The sequence below is a fragment of the Thunnus maccoyii genome, chromosome 11, assembly GCF_910596095.1.
Source record: "Thunnus maccoyii chromosome 11, fThuMac1.1, whole genome shotgun sequence".
In the NCBI taxonomy this organism is placed as follows: domain Eukaryota; kingdom Metazoa; phylum Chordata; class Actinopteri; order Scombriformes; family Scombridae; genus Thunnus; species Thunnus maccoyii.
This window is the reverse complement of record NC_056543.1, coordinates 16,534,823-16,553,991: the sequence shown is the minus strand read 5'-3', so window position 1 is coordinate 16,553,991 and position 19,169 is coordinate 16,534,823. Positions and strand designations below refer to the sequence as shown.

Sequence of the window (19,169 nt, the reverse complement as noted above, 5' to 3'; positions counted from 1 at the left end):
AAATAAATAAATTGAAAGCAAAAAGTAAAAAAACAAGAAAACAACAGATTTAAAGGCCACATTTTAGAATGAATTACATACAAGAGTATGCACCCTGCCATGATGTATTAGGAAGACCATGGAATCCACTTCTTCATCTCTGTAGGGTGAATGTGACCATTATATGTGGTTAGCAAACTCATGCCACCGGTGGTGTGTTTGCACGAGCATAAGCACAAGCATACACACACAAACACACACACACAACCAGCTCCAGCTCAAGAGGGGCTATAGCACCAGTAGGCAGTGTCTGATCCTTGGTGATTGCTGAGCCTCATAATGACCTTTGACCTCGTGATTCACAGCTCTCTGTTGTGAGCCTGTCACAGATTGGCACCAGGCAAAGAACAGGAGCATTAATACTACATTAAATGTCAGGAATTCAAGAATTAGTCAGATCGCAGTAACAGGATTTATGAATGAACAGCATAGCACGGCTATAATAACCTGACACCCCGATGAAGATAACAATAATGATGATGATAATTATCATCAGCAATTAAAAGCCAAAATGGCCGAATGACAGAGCAGAGCTAAATGAGCATCAAAGCTCCCTGGAGGACAGAAGTAACCCGCCCCCCCCCCCTCCTCCACCCTCCCTCCCCTCCCCTCTCTCCCTCCCATCCCGTCCCTACCTCCGCTCGGCTCACACTCGTTCCAGCCTCCTGGAGGTACAAAACTCAGTGGAGTGAGAGGAACTCTGCGGCTGGACAAAATGCTGCAAAATGACAGGGACAATAATGACAATGAATTTCATGTCTCCCAGTCATAGAGCCAGAGATGCTTGGCTGGGCTGACTTGTCCAATTAAATTGTTACAGGTACAGCGGGAGATGGAGTTATTATCCCAGATGCTTTTGTCAATTACTCCTCTAGCAAAAAGAAGAAAGGCACCGTTGAATGGTACATAAACACACAACAAGAGGCCGTGTTTCCTTAAAAGTATAAAAGTTTAAATACGGTGCAGAATTGTCATAATGATTAATCTTACTATTTATAAGACATATAAGACTACTGAATATTTAAAAAATGCTTGCTCCTTGTGAATATTTTCAGTTTATTAGGTCCCTTTTATGAGAATATTTGTCTGTGGCATTTATGTGTACAGAGACTGTCAATCTGTTAGTCATTTCCTACTAATTTATATATATGTTTGCAAAGACTATGTTTTCTAAGGCTAAAGGATGTCTACACGTTGAAGCTATCTGACCATGATGGCTTGAAAATCCCGAGGAGATGAACCCAAGCAGTCAAAGCCCAATCCCCAGTAAAGAAGGTCAGGACAGAAAATGTCACTGCCATAATGTAGCCAGTTGCGTATGGGAAAAGGGGTGGAAAAGACACCTTGAGGAAAAATTAAATGTATGTAAATGGTCTAATGCTTTTAGTTTTTTTTATTCCCTTGTCCCTTCTAAAGTAATTATTAGAGAATTTATAATTTTATTAACGTTACAAAACGCTATGCAGAGCTTTTTATATCTTTTTCAGTTGTTGCTGGTTTCTAGAAGTATAAGAGACAAACTGCTATTTTAAAAGTGAACAAATAAAAATAGCTCATGTAAAATACCCCCCTCTCCTACTTACTTCTGCTAAATGAATAAGGTTGACAGATCACTGCTCAGATAGTAGCCGTATTCCCTTAGAAGTACGTTGCCTTTTTGCAGTACATGGGAATCCACATATCCTCAAATGCTAAATGAAGTCTGACAGATAGCCTAGAGAAACAAAGTTGGGAGTTTGCAGCTACAAGGGAGACCTTGAGTGAACAGGACATGCTATGTACACCCTGGCTAACAATCAACATATGCTTTGTTTTTCTGATGCCAACACAAGGCACATATAGCCTGGAGAAAGATGGATCCTGGGACCGGTTGGAACGCAATGCCTACTGGCTATTTTCTGTTTTTTTTTTAAAAAAAATGTTGTTTCTAATTTGTTTATGCTCACATAGACAGCAATTACACAGTCATGTGAGTGAGGCACAAGATATTTTACAGGGAAGGTATGATCTAGAATTGAAGATTACTGTCAAATAAGAATTAAAAACTCACATTTAATTATTTATCTTTCTTCTCGGTGACAAAACACACTCTAATATAGACATCAGCTCTCTTAGTGCTGCTCTCATTTAAATTATGTATTTAAAATCTACAGTTTACAGTTAATAACAACACACATGCCTTCAAATACAAATTCAGCTCCATACATCTGGTATATATTTGTTATGGGGCATTCTGAGAAATCTTTTATCCCTGCAGAACAAATATCTTTTGGTCTAAAAGTCAAATAAAATAGTAAAAGTATTACTCACACTTGTTGTTCATGTAAGACAAAGAAAACAAGTTTTGCAATCACACACAACCAGCTAACAGAACACATTTAGATTTCTACAATTTGCAGTCAGATTGCTGCTACCAGCATCTCCAGCTGTGATAAGTGCTATAATTTTTTAACGTTGTCTTTCGTGGTGCATAGTAATGTGCACAGCACACTATATACTGTTAAAGGAAAGATGTCATGAGGCATCTTTTGAGGATTTGAGCATCATAATAAAACAATGGCTCACACCTTGTGTCTCGTGGAAGAGTACCAGAACCAGCACCTTGCAATACGAGGAAAAATACAACATCTGTGGGGTTGGCCGTATGTGCTGTGGATCACATGTTACTAGAGTCACACTCTTTTATTCAGTACTGCCTGGAGCTTACCTCTCAATGATGGTGTCAGCACTAATATATGATAGGCTTGAACTCTGGTTTGACTGACGATAGTTGGGTCAGATATGGCTTTGTGCGAGTGAAGGAGGGTTTCTGGGATGGTGACAGGTAGCATGATGAGTTAAGACGCTGCCACGGCCCAGCAATGAGAAAGAAATCAGAAAATCTCCAATCCCCTTCTCAGTAATGAGCCACACCTGTACACTGCTTTAAATACCAGAGAGAAGCTTTAAATGTCAGGTGCAATTAAAGCTTATGATTCAAGGCTGCACCAATCAAATCAAGGCCCCAGAGTTCACCCAAGTCTGAGAGAGCAAAGACGAGATGGTGCAGAGATGCCATGGACCGTTCTTCCTTTACCTTACACTTCAATGGGCCTCTCAGCCCAAAGGTAATTTTAAAGTTTACTACTATTGGGCTGAACTTCTCCATCTTCCCAACTCCACGCCTTTTATCAAGGGAAAGGTTTACTGCTTTTTGTGGTACATGAGGTGAAAAATGATCAGAAAATAGAGGGATGAAGAAAAATATAAGTTTTACTTGTACACTTGGAGCATTATGGATAGGGGGTGCTGACAGATGGGGGTTATAGGCAGCAATCTGGGCTCCTTTCACCATCATGTACTGGCAGAGAGGAGAGTCATAATGGATCATTTGTCAGAAATAAAATATTTGAATCAGGGCTGAACTAATGATTATTGTCTTTATTGAATAAATGGTTGATTATTTTCTTGATTACTCCAGCGTGACGTCTACAAATGTCTTTTTCTGCCCAAACAACAGTCCAGAACCCAAAGATATTCAATCTACTATCAAAGAAGACTAAGAAAGCCACCAAATATTCATGTTTAAGTTATCTCTTGCATTAAAAAATGATATAAATTATTACTTGATTATCAAAATTGTTGGATTATTTTTCTTTCAATTAATTAATTGACTAATAATTTCAGTGCTAATTTTAATTCTTACTTTAATTCCTTTATCTAAGCCTTATTTAAGCCTTTATCTAGATACTTAGAGCACTAGATTAAACTGAATCTGTGCGTATATTTGAATGACAGCAATTACCTATTGCAGTTCATATTGTCCCGCCGGTATCAAAACTTTTAATTTCTACGATATCCAATCTTTTCCTATAATTTTGTTAGTAACTGGTGATTTTGACTTATAGACTTATAGAATTATATTATAGATTTTGAAGGTAAATATTTCTGAGCCACTGTGTCATCCAAGACAAGTAGTACATCCTACATTTTACTGTCGAACTGCTGAGTAGGCAGTTGCATTTCCTGCAATCACACTAATTGGTCTCTTCTGCTGCTCACCTCCAGGACCCTAGTATGTTCATACAGATAGAAAAATAAGGATCCTAAAGAAAACACAAGCTGAGAATAATGAGATTTCTCAACTACTGTGAAATGTAACAGAAAATGGTGACATTTCAGTTTGAACCCGGGTGACTCATCTTAAACAATTCACAGACAAAAGGGGACGTATAAGGCTTTCTTCCACCTATTACTGAGAGATAATTTCATGAATTAATTCACAATATGATAACAACAGAGGTTTGCTAAGTTGTAAGAATTCTTTAAAACAACTTCGGGAAATTTCAGGCAGGCAGTCATTCAAGGCAAACATGTCACGGCTTCCCCTGAATGAAAAATGAACATGGGAGGGTAAATAAAGCAATATGACCAGAGGGACCAGGAATTCTGCGGATAAGTGTCAGCTGCGGAGAAAAAATGAAGCATTTACCTGTTTGTAATCCAATTTCATGATGGCTTTCTGTAGATATCGGACTCCTCCGTGAATGAGCTTGGTGCTCTGGCTGCTAGTGCCTGATGAGAAATCGTCTCCTTGCACAGGGGCAGTTTTGAGATCTGACAATGGGAGCCAAGGAAACACATCAACATTTGGATACTTATTGTCCCAAATCTTTAGAATGGATCAGATGCTATTCACATATGCACAACTTTCCACTGTAATATTCATGACGAGAACAATATTGTGAGGCCATACATATTCCATTGGTTAAAAACAACAATCATTTCCACCAGTGTGACAGCATGGACCACAAAAAGGGGAACTGCATGTTTTGAAAACGTAGTTAAAAGAACCAAACTTAGAAAATACATCTTGAAAACATTGATTTTCTTCTGCACATTTTAAATAAACGTATTTGAGGGAAAACATATGACTTTCATAGCATTTTTTAACACTGAGATCGCTCTTTGCTTTGCCTAATAGAAGCTTCTTTGCTGTCCCAGATGGACTGTAAATCCCAGTTTTCAAAAGAAGAAAGGAAGAATAACTGAGGATTAGAAGAAAAGGGTTTCAAAACCCACTCTACACCACCATTAGACAACCCGAGTAAATAAAGGGGCAAAACACATAGCCTCTAACTAGCAGCATAGATAATTGATTTGGTATGTAATGGTAACCACAAGAGGATGCTCTCCTTCACTGGAGGATAACAAAATTGTTATCTTTTTTTTTTTTTCTTGGGTGGTTGGACTACAGCCAATAGACTTATCAAGGGGAGAAATCCTCCAAGTCCAAAAATGCTGCTGCTCTAGACTTCATAGCAGACATGTGAAGCGCCTTATAGATCAAGCCCCAGAGAGGCAGCTTGGAAGAAACTCCATCACAATGGCAAGGAGGTTATGCAACATCAGGATGGAGAATGCCCATTTGTGGTCGCAAGCAGGGGCTGAACAGTCTGCCATAAAAAATCCTCTCAAAAAAAAAACCACGGAGCTTCTGCTGTAACACAAGCTGGGATTTATCTTTTTTTTTTTTTTTTTGCTCATGAAACCCAAATACATTCCTTGTACACAAGACGACAAAAACATTTTTAGTCATAATTAATACAAGCAATTAAAGCTTAAAGGATAACACTGACATTATTCTATTTTTCTTATTGTCAACAAATCCCCTGAAAAGATCAAAACCAACAATGCTTTAGTCTGACTTCTCTACTCTGTTTGTGGCTCTCAGCCCATTAAACCCATTCATCCCTACTGAAGACTAAAATCTTTAAAAACAAGTCACAAATATAAAGTTTCATTTGAAAAAAAGACTGAGTAAACTGTAGTTTTTAGCAAATTGTTCTAAAACATTCTGCATTTGTTGGGAACTATTTTTATGTGCTAAATACACAATTATTTGCTATTTTAATGAGTATTTACAGCAACAGGAACTTATATGTGGGACTGACCCAAAATAAATGATAGGGTTAGAGGTGGATTTTTTAAACCAGTGGACAAAAGCAACTTACTCCCTTTGAGTGCATCCAGGGTATAACCTGAGTCAGTGGCTCCTCCTTCATCGATGAACCTGTCAAACCCCTGTGAGCTCTGTAAGGGCTTATCTGAGCTCGTCTGGATGGAAGCTCATCCATGTAGACCGTTTTACCTGTTCAGCTACCTCCACATGCTTGACTCGGGCCTATAGCATCCATGCAAAAGAAAACCAGTCATCCATTTCATTGTCATATGACTCCAGGGGACAGTACACATTAATAAATGTGTTTCATTATTATGCACATGTCTTTATATTCCTTATGATGGATTTCAGAAAAAAGAAGCCATGCATTTTCTGTGACAAAGCTGTCAGACATCATCAAGCAATAAAAAACAATACATCACATGCTTATTTACATTCCACTCCCAATAACATTTCAAAACATTGTCTTTCAAGATTAATCACAAAATCTGCATGTGGCATGCAGACACACTGTACGGAGACACGATAACAAGCAAAGTTGACTAATTGCAAGACTTGTTAGTAAAGATGATGATGGCTCAGGATTATCTAAAATAAGCAAAAGAAGAAAAAAAAGACAAATGACAGCCATTCTCAAGTTCACTGCAACTGTTAGTCATGTACACATTACAGAGGTGCCATCTGTTAGACAGAAGAGGAGCTGAACAGCAGGGAAAAGGATGCAAAGTAACTAAAATTAGTCCCTGAGTAGCTCCTTTTTATTCATCTAATTTATGGTCTGTGAATGAAATCGTGTATCTGAAAAGTATTCTCCATATGTAATATTAGCCTACTTTCTAGATTTGTAGTCAACAAACATAATCCAAGGCCTCTTAATTCTATTAGGCGTTACTTTGCAACATATTTCCAGAAAATCTCACCTGTTTTCTCTCGTATTTTGCCAATTGAGTAAAAGCTACGAAATGCTAACAAGCCTCCTCTAGCAGTGACAGCAGTTCCCATTACCTCCTTGTGGAATACCATGCCTCCTCCTGCAATGCGCAGATACAGCTCAGTTGGTGATCAACAGGAAAAAAAAGAGGAAAAAGAACAGCAAAAAATGCAGTGTAAGTAATCCATTGCTGAAACAAACTGCATGCAGCAGGCCTAGTGTGGCAGTTAAGCTGCATTCAGATTGTGGATTGTATCTTTTCTTTGATTTTCCAATGTTTGCGGGCTTTTATCTTAGGGACACGCAACTAGTGCAAGTCACTTTGTTGTAGACAATATTACCATCTCAATATGGCCCCCTCGTACTGGTCTAGAACCAGGTCTGTCTCCTTCCGCCACAGCTTGGATTGTGCACCGCGCTAAACTGAAGCCACGAGGAGAAAAATCCTCCCATCCAGCTGCTTAGAGGAGAAAGCCTTGCAGATTAGGCAAAGCTTTATCCAATTCCCTCATCATCCATTCTAGGACACTTTAGTGGGGCCGAAATGGAGTTGCAGCAAATTCCAGTACAAAAAGAAATCTGCCACTGCGTGCCCGCTATGAGTGTACAAGTTCGATGAAACCGGGCTTGTGTCTGTGCAAGCTGCTAAATCTACTCACACCTCAAACAACTTGGATGACAAACTGTACGGCGAAGCATCATTAGAGAGCACAAAAATAATAAATCTGTTACTTTTTAGGCAAAATTAATCAATATATTTTACCAATGATCTTTTAAACACCCCGTAGCCAGTGGCAATGACAATGGTATGTAGGAGTCCTTCAGGTCTGCATTCATAACTATTATAAAGAGATTCACTTTAAACTATTTAGAGTCCTCTGAACCTTTTATAATTCAGATATATTATTAATCAAAGAGATTGACAAAGAAACTAATGGTTTGTCTGATTTTCACTGGGGCACAATCCAGCCAGCAATTGATTGTGGCACCAGGGACACCTGCAGCTTCAGAATACATTTTCACTTTCAGGAGGAGAGAAAAAAAACAGCACCACGAGGAAATATTGCCCCACCACATGAATATGCAGGGACTTGATACCAGCAGTGTCATTACTAATGTTGCTGCCAATTACAGAGCATGTCATGACACTGTGATTCATGAATATTCATCATTGACTGATATAGACAGCAGCAGTATGCAGAGGCCTCTATTCCCATTTTACTGTCTCATTGTGAATGGTGAACAGGTACCTCCATCATGCCATGGAGGCGCCTTCCAGCTGCAAGACAAGCTGTTCCATAAGGCATTGCTAGTTAACAGTGTGTTATATAAAGGTGTATAAAAGTGATGAAGTGCTCCCCGGCTCTAAAGAGCAGGCATTAAAGCATATTAAGTAGACATTTAAGCTTGTAAAGTGGGACTCTAGAAATGGAAAGAAGACACTGAGCAAAGGGATGCCTTCAGGGTCGGGCTGTTCAATTCTCAGAAAGTTTGATACCTGCTAGTGCTTAGAAATGAAATGAGGTTTGTGGGACCTACCTAAGATACAGTTTCAGGAGACTGGAAGAACCCCCCCCCCCCCAAGTTTTTAGTTTCACAAAAAAAAGAAAGAAAAGAAATAACTTAAAAGTCAAACTAATGTTAAGTGGTAACTATAGTTAAGCAATTAAAAGAAGTGGAAAGCACTTGAGTAAAGCACATTTCAGCAGCTTTACCCAAAGTATTTTAGTAGTAGTACTTCAATCTATTTTTCAGGTAGTGGTGCTTTTCTGCTATTTTATACTTGTTCTCCATTATATTTCAGAGATAAATACTCCTCCTCTTACCCCACAAATTACTTCACAGGTAAGGATACTGCAAACAAAACAGAACTTCCTTGGTTAAACTAACAGTACAAACTGTCTCACCTATTGCATCACCTGGACCAGTTAAGTTAATAATAAGTTAATGAGGCAAGAAAACAATGTATAATAATAATAATAATGATAATAATACTCCATTACTAGTAAAACATTCAAAAGCTTACCTAAGTAAGAGTACAAAAGTATTATGAGCATATGATAAAAGTAAAAGTGCTCATTATGAATCAGAATGATGTTATTATTTTATATTAGTGGATTATTAATACTGATGTATGTAGTATTTTGATATTGCAGCTGGTTGAGGTGGAATGATCATGTTTTATATGTAAAAATCTTACTCAGCACAAGTAACTATAGCTGTCAAATAAAGACAGTGGGGTAAAAAGTTCATATTTCCCTCTGAGGTGTAAAGGAGTAGAAGTGCAAAACAACTGAGAATGGAAATACTCAAGTGAAGTGCACATACTGTAAATAAACTGTTTAAAAAGTACAGTAATTGAGTAAATGTACTTTGATACATGTCAGCAATGCACAGTAATAACTCAATCCTTAAACACCCTGATAGTATGTTTACTTTTGATACTTCAGCAGCTACATTTTTATCACTTCTATACCTTCAACAAAATGCAGGACTTTCACTTTTTTCCCCTTGTGCTATTACTACTCTTAATCAAGGATCTGAATACTTCTTTCATCACTGGACATGGTTATAACTCATCACTGCAGGGAGACTGTATAGTCATACACATGCTAGAACAAAAACACACCAACCACTTCGTATCAAACTTTTAAAGGTTTGCATGAGCCAAATGCAGGTGTGTCACATCTGGAAAAAGCCTGAATTGTGCAGCCTCGTGGTCTGTGTGAAAAACACTGTGGGACAAAAGCCAGGTGATGCTGATGGAGGCTACTCACATCGTTATAATGCTGACGTAAGGTGCTGGCTCATGATGGACATCCCGTCCAGCGAATCAGACCCACAGAGGGAACCAGTACTCTTTGCTCACTTTGCTGCTTTGTAGGGCGGCGGATCAGCCGCTGATCTGACCGCAACTTGGATCCATAAACATCCTGTGACCTTGAGATGACGATGCTATCTTATCCACTAATGAGGATTTCTCGATACCACCTGCAGAGAAATTAATAACTGAAATGTAAGCCAATAAAAAAAGATGCATCTCTCTCTCACACACACATACAGGTGCGCACGGTCGCGCACCCACACACTAAAATTGGTAACGTCAGCTGACATCTCTTCAAACAAAGTTAAAAAAAACAATCTCTTTGCCCTTAAAGCTAACTTCTCACTTTCAAATGACAGTCAATTAATTGTGAATATAAATGGGAAGTTAATTATTCTTCAGTAAATGGCTGATTAAACTGCTAATTGTGTTTTCACTCTAAATTCTAAACGCTGAATGAATAACAGTAGATACACTGTGTGACCTGTCAGCGATGTTTTAACACAAAATAGTTTGAATGTTGTCATGCAGATGTTTGTATCAGTAGATTTAGTTACGTTTGTAGCTGAATCACGCACCGACAGGTAGCCTATTTAAAAGACGCAGGTGAAATGTGGTCTAATTACCGTAAAGGCAAGAAGAAGGTCAAGATAGTTACAACTTGTCCAAAAAAAAAGACATACTTTTACTACATTATTTTGCTTCTGAATATTCACAGTGAAGTGTGGAGACTTTGTAATTTACAAATCCTGCCATATAGCCCACCTGAAAGCGACTGGGCGTGACAACACAGCCTTAATGGGGTTAGGTTAATTAAAAGGTTAATTGTAAGAAACAGAAGCCGCTTGATGTATGGGTAGTGAACAATAGTGTCCTCTAGAGGTGAGTGTAACCATAGTATACAGTGTTTTCCAGCCCTCTTGGCTCATTCTGTCATTGTGTGCACTGTGCTCAGGTCAGTAAGAGCTGCTCTGAGACTGATGGCTGTTCTGTGCTTCTCATATGAAAGTATCTTCCCACTAAAAATAACAGCACACTGCGTAAGATGTTGATACAGGCATGTGGGCCCGGATCTTTACAAATCTCTAGTTGCTCCCTTCTTACCTTGGATTGCTGCCCAGGCCTGTATGCACCTATAAAAATTTAGGCCAACTTGATTGGCTCCAAGGTGTTACTGTAAGATTACAATGAGATCAGTAACTCCATCGCTGCAGAACAATAAGACCAAAAGATTATTTTGGCGACTGCGTCAACTTAAGCGTTTTCTGCGTCACTCTCCATTCTGCCCGTCCTATCACGTTTCCCTCTCTGGGGACTAAATTGGTTCCCCCATGACAACTGGCTACAGGCCCACTAATTATCCCCCCTTCCTCCTCCAGCAGCTCACATACACTAGCAGCTATGAATAGGCAGCCCACCCCCGCCAAAACCCCACCCCATCTGAGGTCTAAATTTGGAACACAATTGAAATACAGAAATCCTGTCAAGACGATAACGAAGAATAATATTGACCCCCCCGCTTCATTAGGCCTATTTCATGCAAGTGTTGTGAGTCTGGCATCTCAGCCTCATTGTGACATAACTGTGCCTAGATGTGCCAATGTACACGCATCTCAAATTCAGAAATAACAACAATCAGGCAATAAATAAACTCAATATTAGTCCGTAGAGATGGTTCAGTCTGTGAGCTGAGTGTTATAAATAGTTGGGAGGGAGAAGATTACATGTTGGCCTGCTTGAAACTAAAAGTTAAACCTTTGTTGTATCAGAGAAATGTGTGATATTCAATGGATTATCTGCATTTACAGTCAATGATAGTGCTGTCTACTCATATTGGAGAAAACAAACGTGGCTACAACACGACCTGAAGAAAAAAAAAAAAAACAACCTAAGAGATCATCATAACCTGCATCATTTACTTTGCAGACCTGTGATAAATACAATGACTTCACATAGCACAGAGATTAATGTCAGCCAAAAACAAGCCTGGCTTAAGTCTTGCGCAAACAGAAAGGTGTCTGAACGGAGTTTAGGTGGGTTTACCCTCCACTACATCTCTGCTAATGTCCATGTGGGAAGCAACATAGAACACATACCACAAGACAAACATACTCACCAGAAAAATTGGGGCTTGAGAAAGTTCCCAAGCGGATTGGTCCATGTCTGTGTCGACGCCGATGACGTCGCGCTGTGAAACACGTGGGCCACGGTATCCAGAGCTCACATAAACAAAGCCACATTGGCCAGACTGGGTAGTCGAAGCTTGTGTCGCTATCAGTGCGCGGGAGTCACACGGTTTGCCTGCTTGGCGTTGTTGGGTACCGACGCTCATGATTTGGAGCTTTTACCGAAATTGATGAATACCCCTTACATGCTTATCGCATGGATTGAAAACCACGATCCTGATGTGAAAGAGGTAAGATTCACTCATCTCCGTCTGCGCTTTACTTGCGCCGCCTCCTCCGAGACATTTAAATCTTTTTTTTTTCTTCCTCCACTGTTTAAACTGAAATTACACAGAAGTGAGTCTGGCTGAGCCTGTTCATGTCCGTGTGTGTGACTCATATTTTCACGAGGATTTTCAACTTTCTGCTTCCTAGACAAGTTGTCACTGATGTCAAACGCGCGAAGTTGGTCTGTTCATGCCGAGCAACCTCACATTTAATAAGAACAAAATAAAAAGACGACTTATGTTTGATTTATAGGCCTATATGTAAAGAATCTGTCGGTACCAATTAAACATTTTTATGAGATTATGCAAAAATGCTGCGCGCAAGTAGAAATTGGTTACAGTTTGTGCGCAATTGTGCACGTTGATTCTGGCTTTATGTGAAATCTCGTGTTCATTTTTTAGATATTGTTTTATTTTATGAAGTAGCAAATGTCAAAGTTATGTGTTTTATTAGGGGAAGATCCAGAACAGAGCCGCCTTCTTGAACCCGAACGCCCAAACGACTCCTGACGTTTCTCATTTCAAGTGTCACCGAAAAACTGTCAGAAGACTTGAGGTAAAATATGGGAATTATTTACAAATACTAAATGCTGATTTATTATTGTTTTGTGTTATTGTATTCTGTAAATGCTCACTGATGTAAAGCACACATTGTGTAAAAGAAAGAAAGTAAATGTAGATTAAATTGAATGAAGTATGAAACCTTTTTTTCACAATGTGAACATTTATTTGAGAAATTCTCATCTGTTTTTTGTCTCTCTGGTTTTCAGCCATGCCCTGCGTTCAGGCTCAGTATGGATCATCACCCCAAGGAGCCAGTCCTGCCTCCCAGAGCTACAGCTACCACACCGCAGGAGAATACAGCTGCGACTTCTTAACACCCGAGTTTGTTAAGTTTAGCATGGACTTGACCAACACTGAGATCACAGCCACCACTTCTCTCCCAAGTTTCAGTACATTCATGGACAACTATAGCACCGGTTACGACGTTAAACCGCCCTGTCTGTATCAGATGCCCCACTCTGGAGAGCAGTCCTCTATCAAGGTGGAGGACGTCCAGATGCACAACTACCACCAGCAGAGCCACCTGCCACCTCAGTCAGAAGAAATGATGGCTCACTCTGGGCCCACTATGTACTTCAAACCCTCCTCTCCTCATGCCCCGAGTACACCAAACTTCCAGGTTCAACCTAATCACATGTGGGAGGACCCTGGCTCCCTCCACAGTTTTCACCAGAACTATGTTGCGGCAACGTCTCATATGATGGACCAGCGCAAGAATCCGGTGTCCAGGCTTTCGCTCTTCTCCTTCAAGCAGTCCCCGCCCGGTACTCCTGTTTCCAGCTGTCAGATGCGGTTCGACGGGCCGCTGCACGTCTCCATGAGCCACGATAACCCGGGCGCGCACCGCGGCCTGGACGGCCAGAGCTTCGCGGTTCCCAGCGCCATAAGGAAACAGGCTGGTCTGGCCTTTCCTCACTCCCTGCAGCTCGGCCACGGGCACCAGCTGGTGGACAGCCAAGTGCCATCGCCCCCGTCCAGAGGATCTCCGTCAAACGAGGGTCTGTGTGCGGTATGTGGGGACAACGCAGCCTGCCAGCATTATGGAGTGAGAACCTGCGAGGGCTGCAAAGGATTTTTCAAGGTGGGCTGACTTGACAGCGATGATGAATCAGTATGACTGTTATTACATGAAAGATGTGCTGTGTGGTCCTTATTATACAGCTTAAATAATAATAACAACACAGCCTAAACATTTCATAGAGTCACAGTTTCATTGCGGGCTGCACTAAATATAATCAAACAGCTTAAACTGCGTGCGTAAAAAAACTTTATATGACTATCACATCTGTCGACACGTAGCTGCTCTTAAAGTGTAAGTAAAATATGAATGGCCATGAATGTGTATTTGCTGAGGGTCTACTCCCTCTTGTTGGTCTCATACAACACAGTCCCAAACAGGAGATGAGGCAGATATTATATCCTTATCTTCTTTTCATCTTTCTCATGTTGGTATCAGTTGTGCAGCTTTCCACAGTCCGTGTTCTGCATGTTACACAGTCTTAGAAAATAGGCCCACAGAGTGACTTTATGTTTTTTCTTTCTTTCCAGCGCACCGTCCAGAAAAATGCAAAATACGTGTGTTTAGCAAATAAAAACTGTCCTGTTGACAAACGCCGGAGAAATCGTTGCCAGTTCTGCCGTTTCCAGAAGTGCCTTGTCGTCGGAATGGTGAGAGAAGGTATGTTTAGGCCATGCATTCAATCATTTTAGAGCAGTAGTTTATATTTCCCACACTGAGAAACCCGTGTGCATAATACAGTGTTGGGTTATTTTAATCCTAATTAAGCATTTACGCACGACAACAAAAGTGCATATTAATGTCTTATGTATGTCGAATATTTTTCCTAACGCAGTTGTCCGAACGGATAATTTGAAAGGTCGAAGAGGACGCCTGCCATCCAAACCTAAAAGCCCCCAAGAGCCCTCCCCTCCGTCGCCACCGGTGAGCCTCATAAGCGCGCTTGTTAGGGCCCATGTGGACTCCAACCCCTCCATGTCAGCTTTGGACTACTCCAGGGTAAGTAAAGCAGGCTACAACGATACAAGAAATAAAACACACACACACACACAAAACTTAAAAAGTAAAAAAGTCAGCAGACAGCAGCTATTACTCTTGGGTGAAAACAGAAGGAACAACAAGATTGACGGCCTTTTTAAATTAGTTCTACTTATAGATAACAACGTATTACCTTGAAAGTTTCCTCTAAAAGGCCTACATGGTTGATTTCTTAACTCTGTCAAGACTTTTAATGCAGCATATTTTTTTTCTAAGTAAATTGCGTTGAAATAGAGAACTTAATAAAAGGCAGACATGAATTTTAATAGTAAAAAAGCACCCTCACTCTCTTGGAAATGGGCATTTGCAATTTCACGGATTATATATTTTAAAGGACCTCATTAAGGCGCTGTTTAAATTAAATTCCAGTTCCAGGCTAACCCTGACTACCAAATGACTGGAGACAACACTCAGCACATTCAGCAGTTCTATGATCTCCTGACGGGCTCCATGGAGATCATCCGGGGCTGGGCGGAGAAGATCCCTGGCTTTTCTGATCTACCGAAGCAAGATCAGGATCTCCTCTTCGAATCAGCCTTCCTTGAACTTTTTGTCCTGCGGCTGGCGTACAGGTGAGCTGCGTAATTACTAAATAAAACAATCTAGGCTTTAGATAATCACCAGCCCACCTCCCCCCTCCTCCTTCAAGCTTCATTGCTTTGTTTGGTTTTATTAGCTGCCCAATAATTAGAAGGCTCTTAAATTCGCGTTTATTGCCAAGCGTAATTAATGGGATTTTTGTTATTAATTGCAGGTCCAACCCGGTGGAAGGCAAACTTATTTTTTGTAATGGAGTGGTGTTACACAGGCTACAGTGCGTCCGTGGATTTGGAGAGTGGGTGGACTCGATCGTGGAGTTTTCTTCCAACTTGCAGAGCATGAACATAGACATCTCAGCTTTCTCCTGCATCGCAGCGCTGGCCATGGTAACAGGTGCGTAAAAGGCGGCAGCTCCTTTGCCTCTTTATAGCTCTGCCTGCTTTATAACGCGTGTAAAAATCCTAATTTATAAATTCTCCGACTCATTTTTTTTTCTTGGTGTGTTTCTATTTCAGAGCGACACGGGCTTAAGGAACCCAAGAGAGTCGAGGATCTTCAAAACAAGATAGTCAACTGCCTCAAAGATCAAGTGACGTTCAATGGCGGTGGATTGAATCGTCCAAACTACTTGTCAAAACTCTTGGGAAAGCTCCCTGAACTCCGCACACTATGTACCCAAGGTCTGCAGCGTATCTTTTACTTAAAACTAGAAGATCTAGTCCCTCCGCCAGCAATAATTGACAAACTTTTCCTCGACACCCTACCTTTCTGAGTCTGACTCGATGGCGAGACCTCAAAGAACTTTCAAAAGACTGCTTGGGTCAGACTTGAGAGATTTTTAACATTATTATTTCTGAATATTTGCAAGCTCCGTAGGCTAATAGAACAACCGTACCATATTATGAGTAAGGATTCATCCAAGAAAAAAAAAAGAAAAAGAAAAAAAAGACTAACAGGAGGAAGAGACAGAGAGTTTGATTGCTGTGTAGGCCTTTTAATCCCTTGAAAATGTTTTTTTTTTTTTTTTGTGCCAAACGAGTGAATCATGACGGGGAATTTCTCTCCAGTGGACAAATTGTCAACAAAGTTAATCCGGTCTTGCAATTCCTGTTTATTTAACATCGGCTCTACTGATTCAGCATACTCAGATGTAATATATTCCATTTATATATATGGACACACGCGCACACACACTGTATATTATGATAGATTATGTGATGCCTCCAATGCATCGGTTTATAACATGTGTACAAAGTTTGTTATAATGAAAAGATTTAATTTTTTTTTGTTTTTTTTTCTTTTCTGACTCGTGCCTATGTGTTTCTGACAGGATCCCACAAGTATCCAGAAAAGACAACGCATGTTCCAGGTTGTTTTTTTTGTTTGTTTGTTTTTGGTTTCCCTTTTTTGTTTTCTTTTATAGGCACTTGCTGAGGTGATGTCTATATATAATATATACCGGACACTATGTAGTCTGCTAGATTTGATACAGATTCGTAGTTATGGCACTCCTTTTGACGCATATGTGGAAAAATATCTCATCTGTATAGAAAATGAGGGACCCATGGTGTTTGTAAAACTGTCAGACATTCCTTGTTTGTATGTGCTGTAAGTATTGTTGCTGTTGAATATAAACGTTTCTATATATTTATTATTTCTATTGCCAAGAGCTACACTAAGCATGGTGCAATTTAAACGATTTCAAACCATCCAAGTTCATGCTGAGCACGTTGTCTATGTTTCATGTCTTATAAACGTCTAGGTAGCTATATGATTTGACACGGTTGGAAATGGAAAAAAGAAAACAACAACTCCATCTTATATCAGAGGTTCATGAGTGTGTGATAGGCCCACATCTTTGACATCATGATGTACGTACAACTTCTGTAACGCGTTTGGTGCCGCAATTAAAAAAAAAAAAAAAACTTTAGAGAGAAAGAAATATTTAATGTTTACAAATAAAACTTTTAAATCAAATTCTTTGCTAAATAGTTTCTCTGAAATTAATTCATTCTTCAAATTCTGAGCCAAATAAGATATTTTACAACAGGAAAGAGAATTTTATTTCAAACTTGAAACTTGAGAGATGTGATCAGCGCTTACAGGCCTGTTTAAAACAAATATTTTAAGCATAATAATTATAGTTTTTCTTTTACTTCACCTAAATATGAGATTATGTTTTTAAAAAGGATGGATGTATGAGATGGGCCTTCTCATTTTATTTTAAGTTTTCAATTCTCTATTTTGTTTAGACAAAAAATGTTTCTTTCTAAATGCACATATTAATTATTACAATTTCATCCGTTTAATTTACGCCTGTATTAAGCAAACCTTTCAGTCAAAATTACATTTTAACTCACATCTAATTTTAGGAAAACCTTAAGTTTTCTCCTGCATGCTTGTCTATATTTCTAATATTTGAGGAATGTAAAAGAAGACTCTTTAATTAACCCATCACAGTCTATTAAAAGCCATTTTCATCTTATTTGACAAAGGAATTAAATCATGAGTCGCTGCTCTTCGTTTGGATCCAACATAAAGTAGAAATTTAAAAAACCATTTGAAAGAAGGATTCAGTCTATTTCACTGAATGCTCTTTGCTGCCGTGAAAGTTGATGCAAATTAAAGTTTATAGTCGCCTTTCTGAACAGACTTAACTTGTTGCAAAGGATGAAAATATGATGCCCACTTTTATATCAGCCCCGTTTGTTCAAGAAATCATTTCTACGCTACTTTAAATCTCATTTGGCTTCATTTTATTATCTTATCTTACTGCCGACATGTCAGACAAGAAACAAACTATCTTAAAGTCAGTTTTCCGATCATAAAAGGCCGACTATCTGCAACCTGCTGACACAGAGAAGAACAAAACACATTGAGTGTGCAGGTGAATGTGAAACCTGGCCGCGTCACAGCGCAGCTCCTGTCTGTGTAATTTGAATTGTCAGTGTACAAGAAAGATAGGCCTCCTTCCTTTTCTCTGCGGTTTAAGTTTTTTGGTGGAAAGACTGCGGAGTTTAATAAGTTGCTAATGGGTAGCCTATCGTTTGGTTTATTGTATTTTAATAGTACGTCTGTTATTACCGTCAAACTCCCGAAAACCCCCGATGAGTCCAGCTCCGCGCTGATGTGATATTCTGATTACCTGCAGTTTCTGCCTCTGACTTTACCGACAATTAAATCACACAGATTACAGCAGGTAAAAAAAAGTCTTAGTGTGTATCTTTTAATCCTATTTACCGATTTCCCCTCATACAACCGCAACTCAAACCTCTCTGAAATGCTGCTGCGCATCACATCTGCATGTTGTAAGCTGTAATTGCAGAAATGGAAGTCGTTAAGAAATGTATATAAAACTGCACTGAAGCAGCGCCGCTGTCACAAACCCTTTACTTTAGTCTGTCAGAAGAGAGAAGTGACGCCTGGCTCTGAGGCATGTCTGGGACTTATCCACACTGATTCCACATTTATCACATGATCAAGATGAAGGGAACAGCCTATTTTGCGAGATATTAGCAGCAGGCAATAAATTGTCTAAATAATTAGATCGTCACTGTAAAGTGCTAATTCCAAGGCAAATTGGGATTACATTCAGAACCAGTTTGCTGACATTTAGCAGATCTGTTGAAATGGTGCATTACAATGTCACAAGTTCCCTCTATTGACTCAAAGTACAGTTAGGTTTTAAATATGTCTATCTCAACACAATAAAACATGACATATGAAGCTAATACTTCTGTCAGTGTTTGTGCATGATTATATATGATAAAGGACTTTGAGTCTAAATTCATTAAGATCCTATTACTTAATTTCCTCCCCGTA

At 39.5% G+C, this 19,169-nt stretch overlaps 1 protein-coding gene and 1 long non-coding RNA gene across 8 annotated transcripts in view; one reads left to right on the top strand and one right to left on the bottom strand.

The window, feature by feature from the left end:
* LOC121906721 overlaps nucleotides 1-19,169 on the bottom strand; it is a 143,233-nt gene that overhangs the window by 48,247 nt on the left and 75,817 nt on the right. For 2 of the 4 annotated variants that reach the window (XR_006098724.1, XR_006098725.1), the window contains exons 4-8: nucleotides 9,689-9,902; nucleotides 6,901-7,011; nucleotides 6,033-6,202; nucleotides 4,511-4,635; nucleotides 675-757 (exon numbers count right to left, since the gene is read on the bottom strand). This is a non-coding gene — a long non-coding RNA (uncharacterized LOC121906721). The remainder of the gene's footprint in view (nucleotides 1-674; nucleotides 758-4,510; nucleotides 4,636-6,032; nucleotides 6,203-6,900; nucleotides 7,012-9,688; nucleotides 9,903-19,169) is intronic. The other 2 variants (XR_006098726.1, XR_006098727.1) reach the window with 2 other exon arrangements.
* On the top strand, nucleotides 9,846-18,275 carry nr4a2a (nuclear receptor subfamily 4, group A, member 2a). 4 transcript variants are annotated; one of them, XM_042425740.1, is made up of 8 exons: nucleotides 9,846-9,927; nucleotides 12,642-12,743; nucleotides 12,958-13,832; nucleotides 14,300-14,429; nucleotides 14,605-14,768; nucleotides 15,177-15,379; nucleotides 15,562-15,740; nucleotides 15,863-17,293. In XM_042425740.1, exons 3-8 carry the CDS (start codon nucleotides 12,960-12,962, stop codon nucleotides 16,117-16,119), a joined length of 1,806 nt encoding a protein of 601 aa, XP_042281674.1. In that variant the 5' UTR covers nucleotides 9,846-9,927; nucleotides 12,642-12,743; nucleotides 12,958-12,959; the 3' UTR covers nucleotides 16,120-17,293. The 4 variants fall into 4 exon arrangements, with proteins under 4 accessions (XP_042281674.1, XP_042281675.1, XP_042281672.1 ...); XM_042425741.1 differs by lacking the exon at nucleotides 9,846-9,927 and adding an exon at nucleotides 11,149-12,151 and having other exon boundaries at nucleotides 14,629-14,768; nucleotides 15,863-18,275; XM_042425738.1 differs by lacking the exon at nucleotides 9,846-9,927 and adding an exon at nucleotides 11,172-12,151 and having other exon boundaries at nucleotides 15,863-18,274.

Excerpts from the sequence above, each read along its gene's own strand:
- nr4a2a (XM_042425738.1), top strand. The coding sequence starts at position 12,960 with ATGCCCTGCGTTCAGGCTCAGTATGGATCATCACCCCAAGGAGCCAGT. Across the intron at positions 13,833-14,299 it reads GCTGCAAAGGATTTTTCAAG|CGCACCGTCCAGAAAAATGC; the intron begins GTGGGCTGACTT and ends CTTTCTTTCCAG. Across the intron at positions 15,741-15,862 it reads AGCGCTGGCCATGGTAACAG|AGCGACACGGGCTTAAGGAA; the intron begins GTGCGTAAAAGG and ends TTTCTATTTCAG.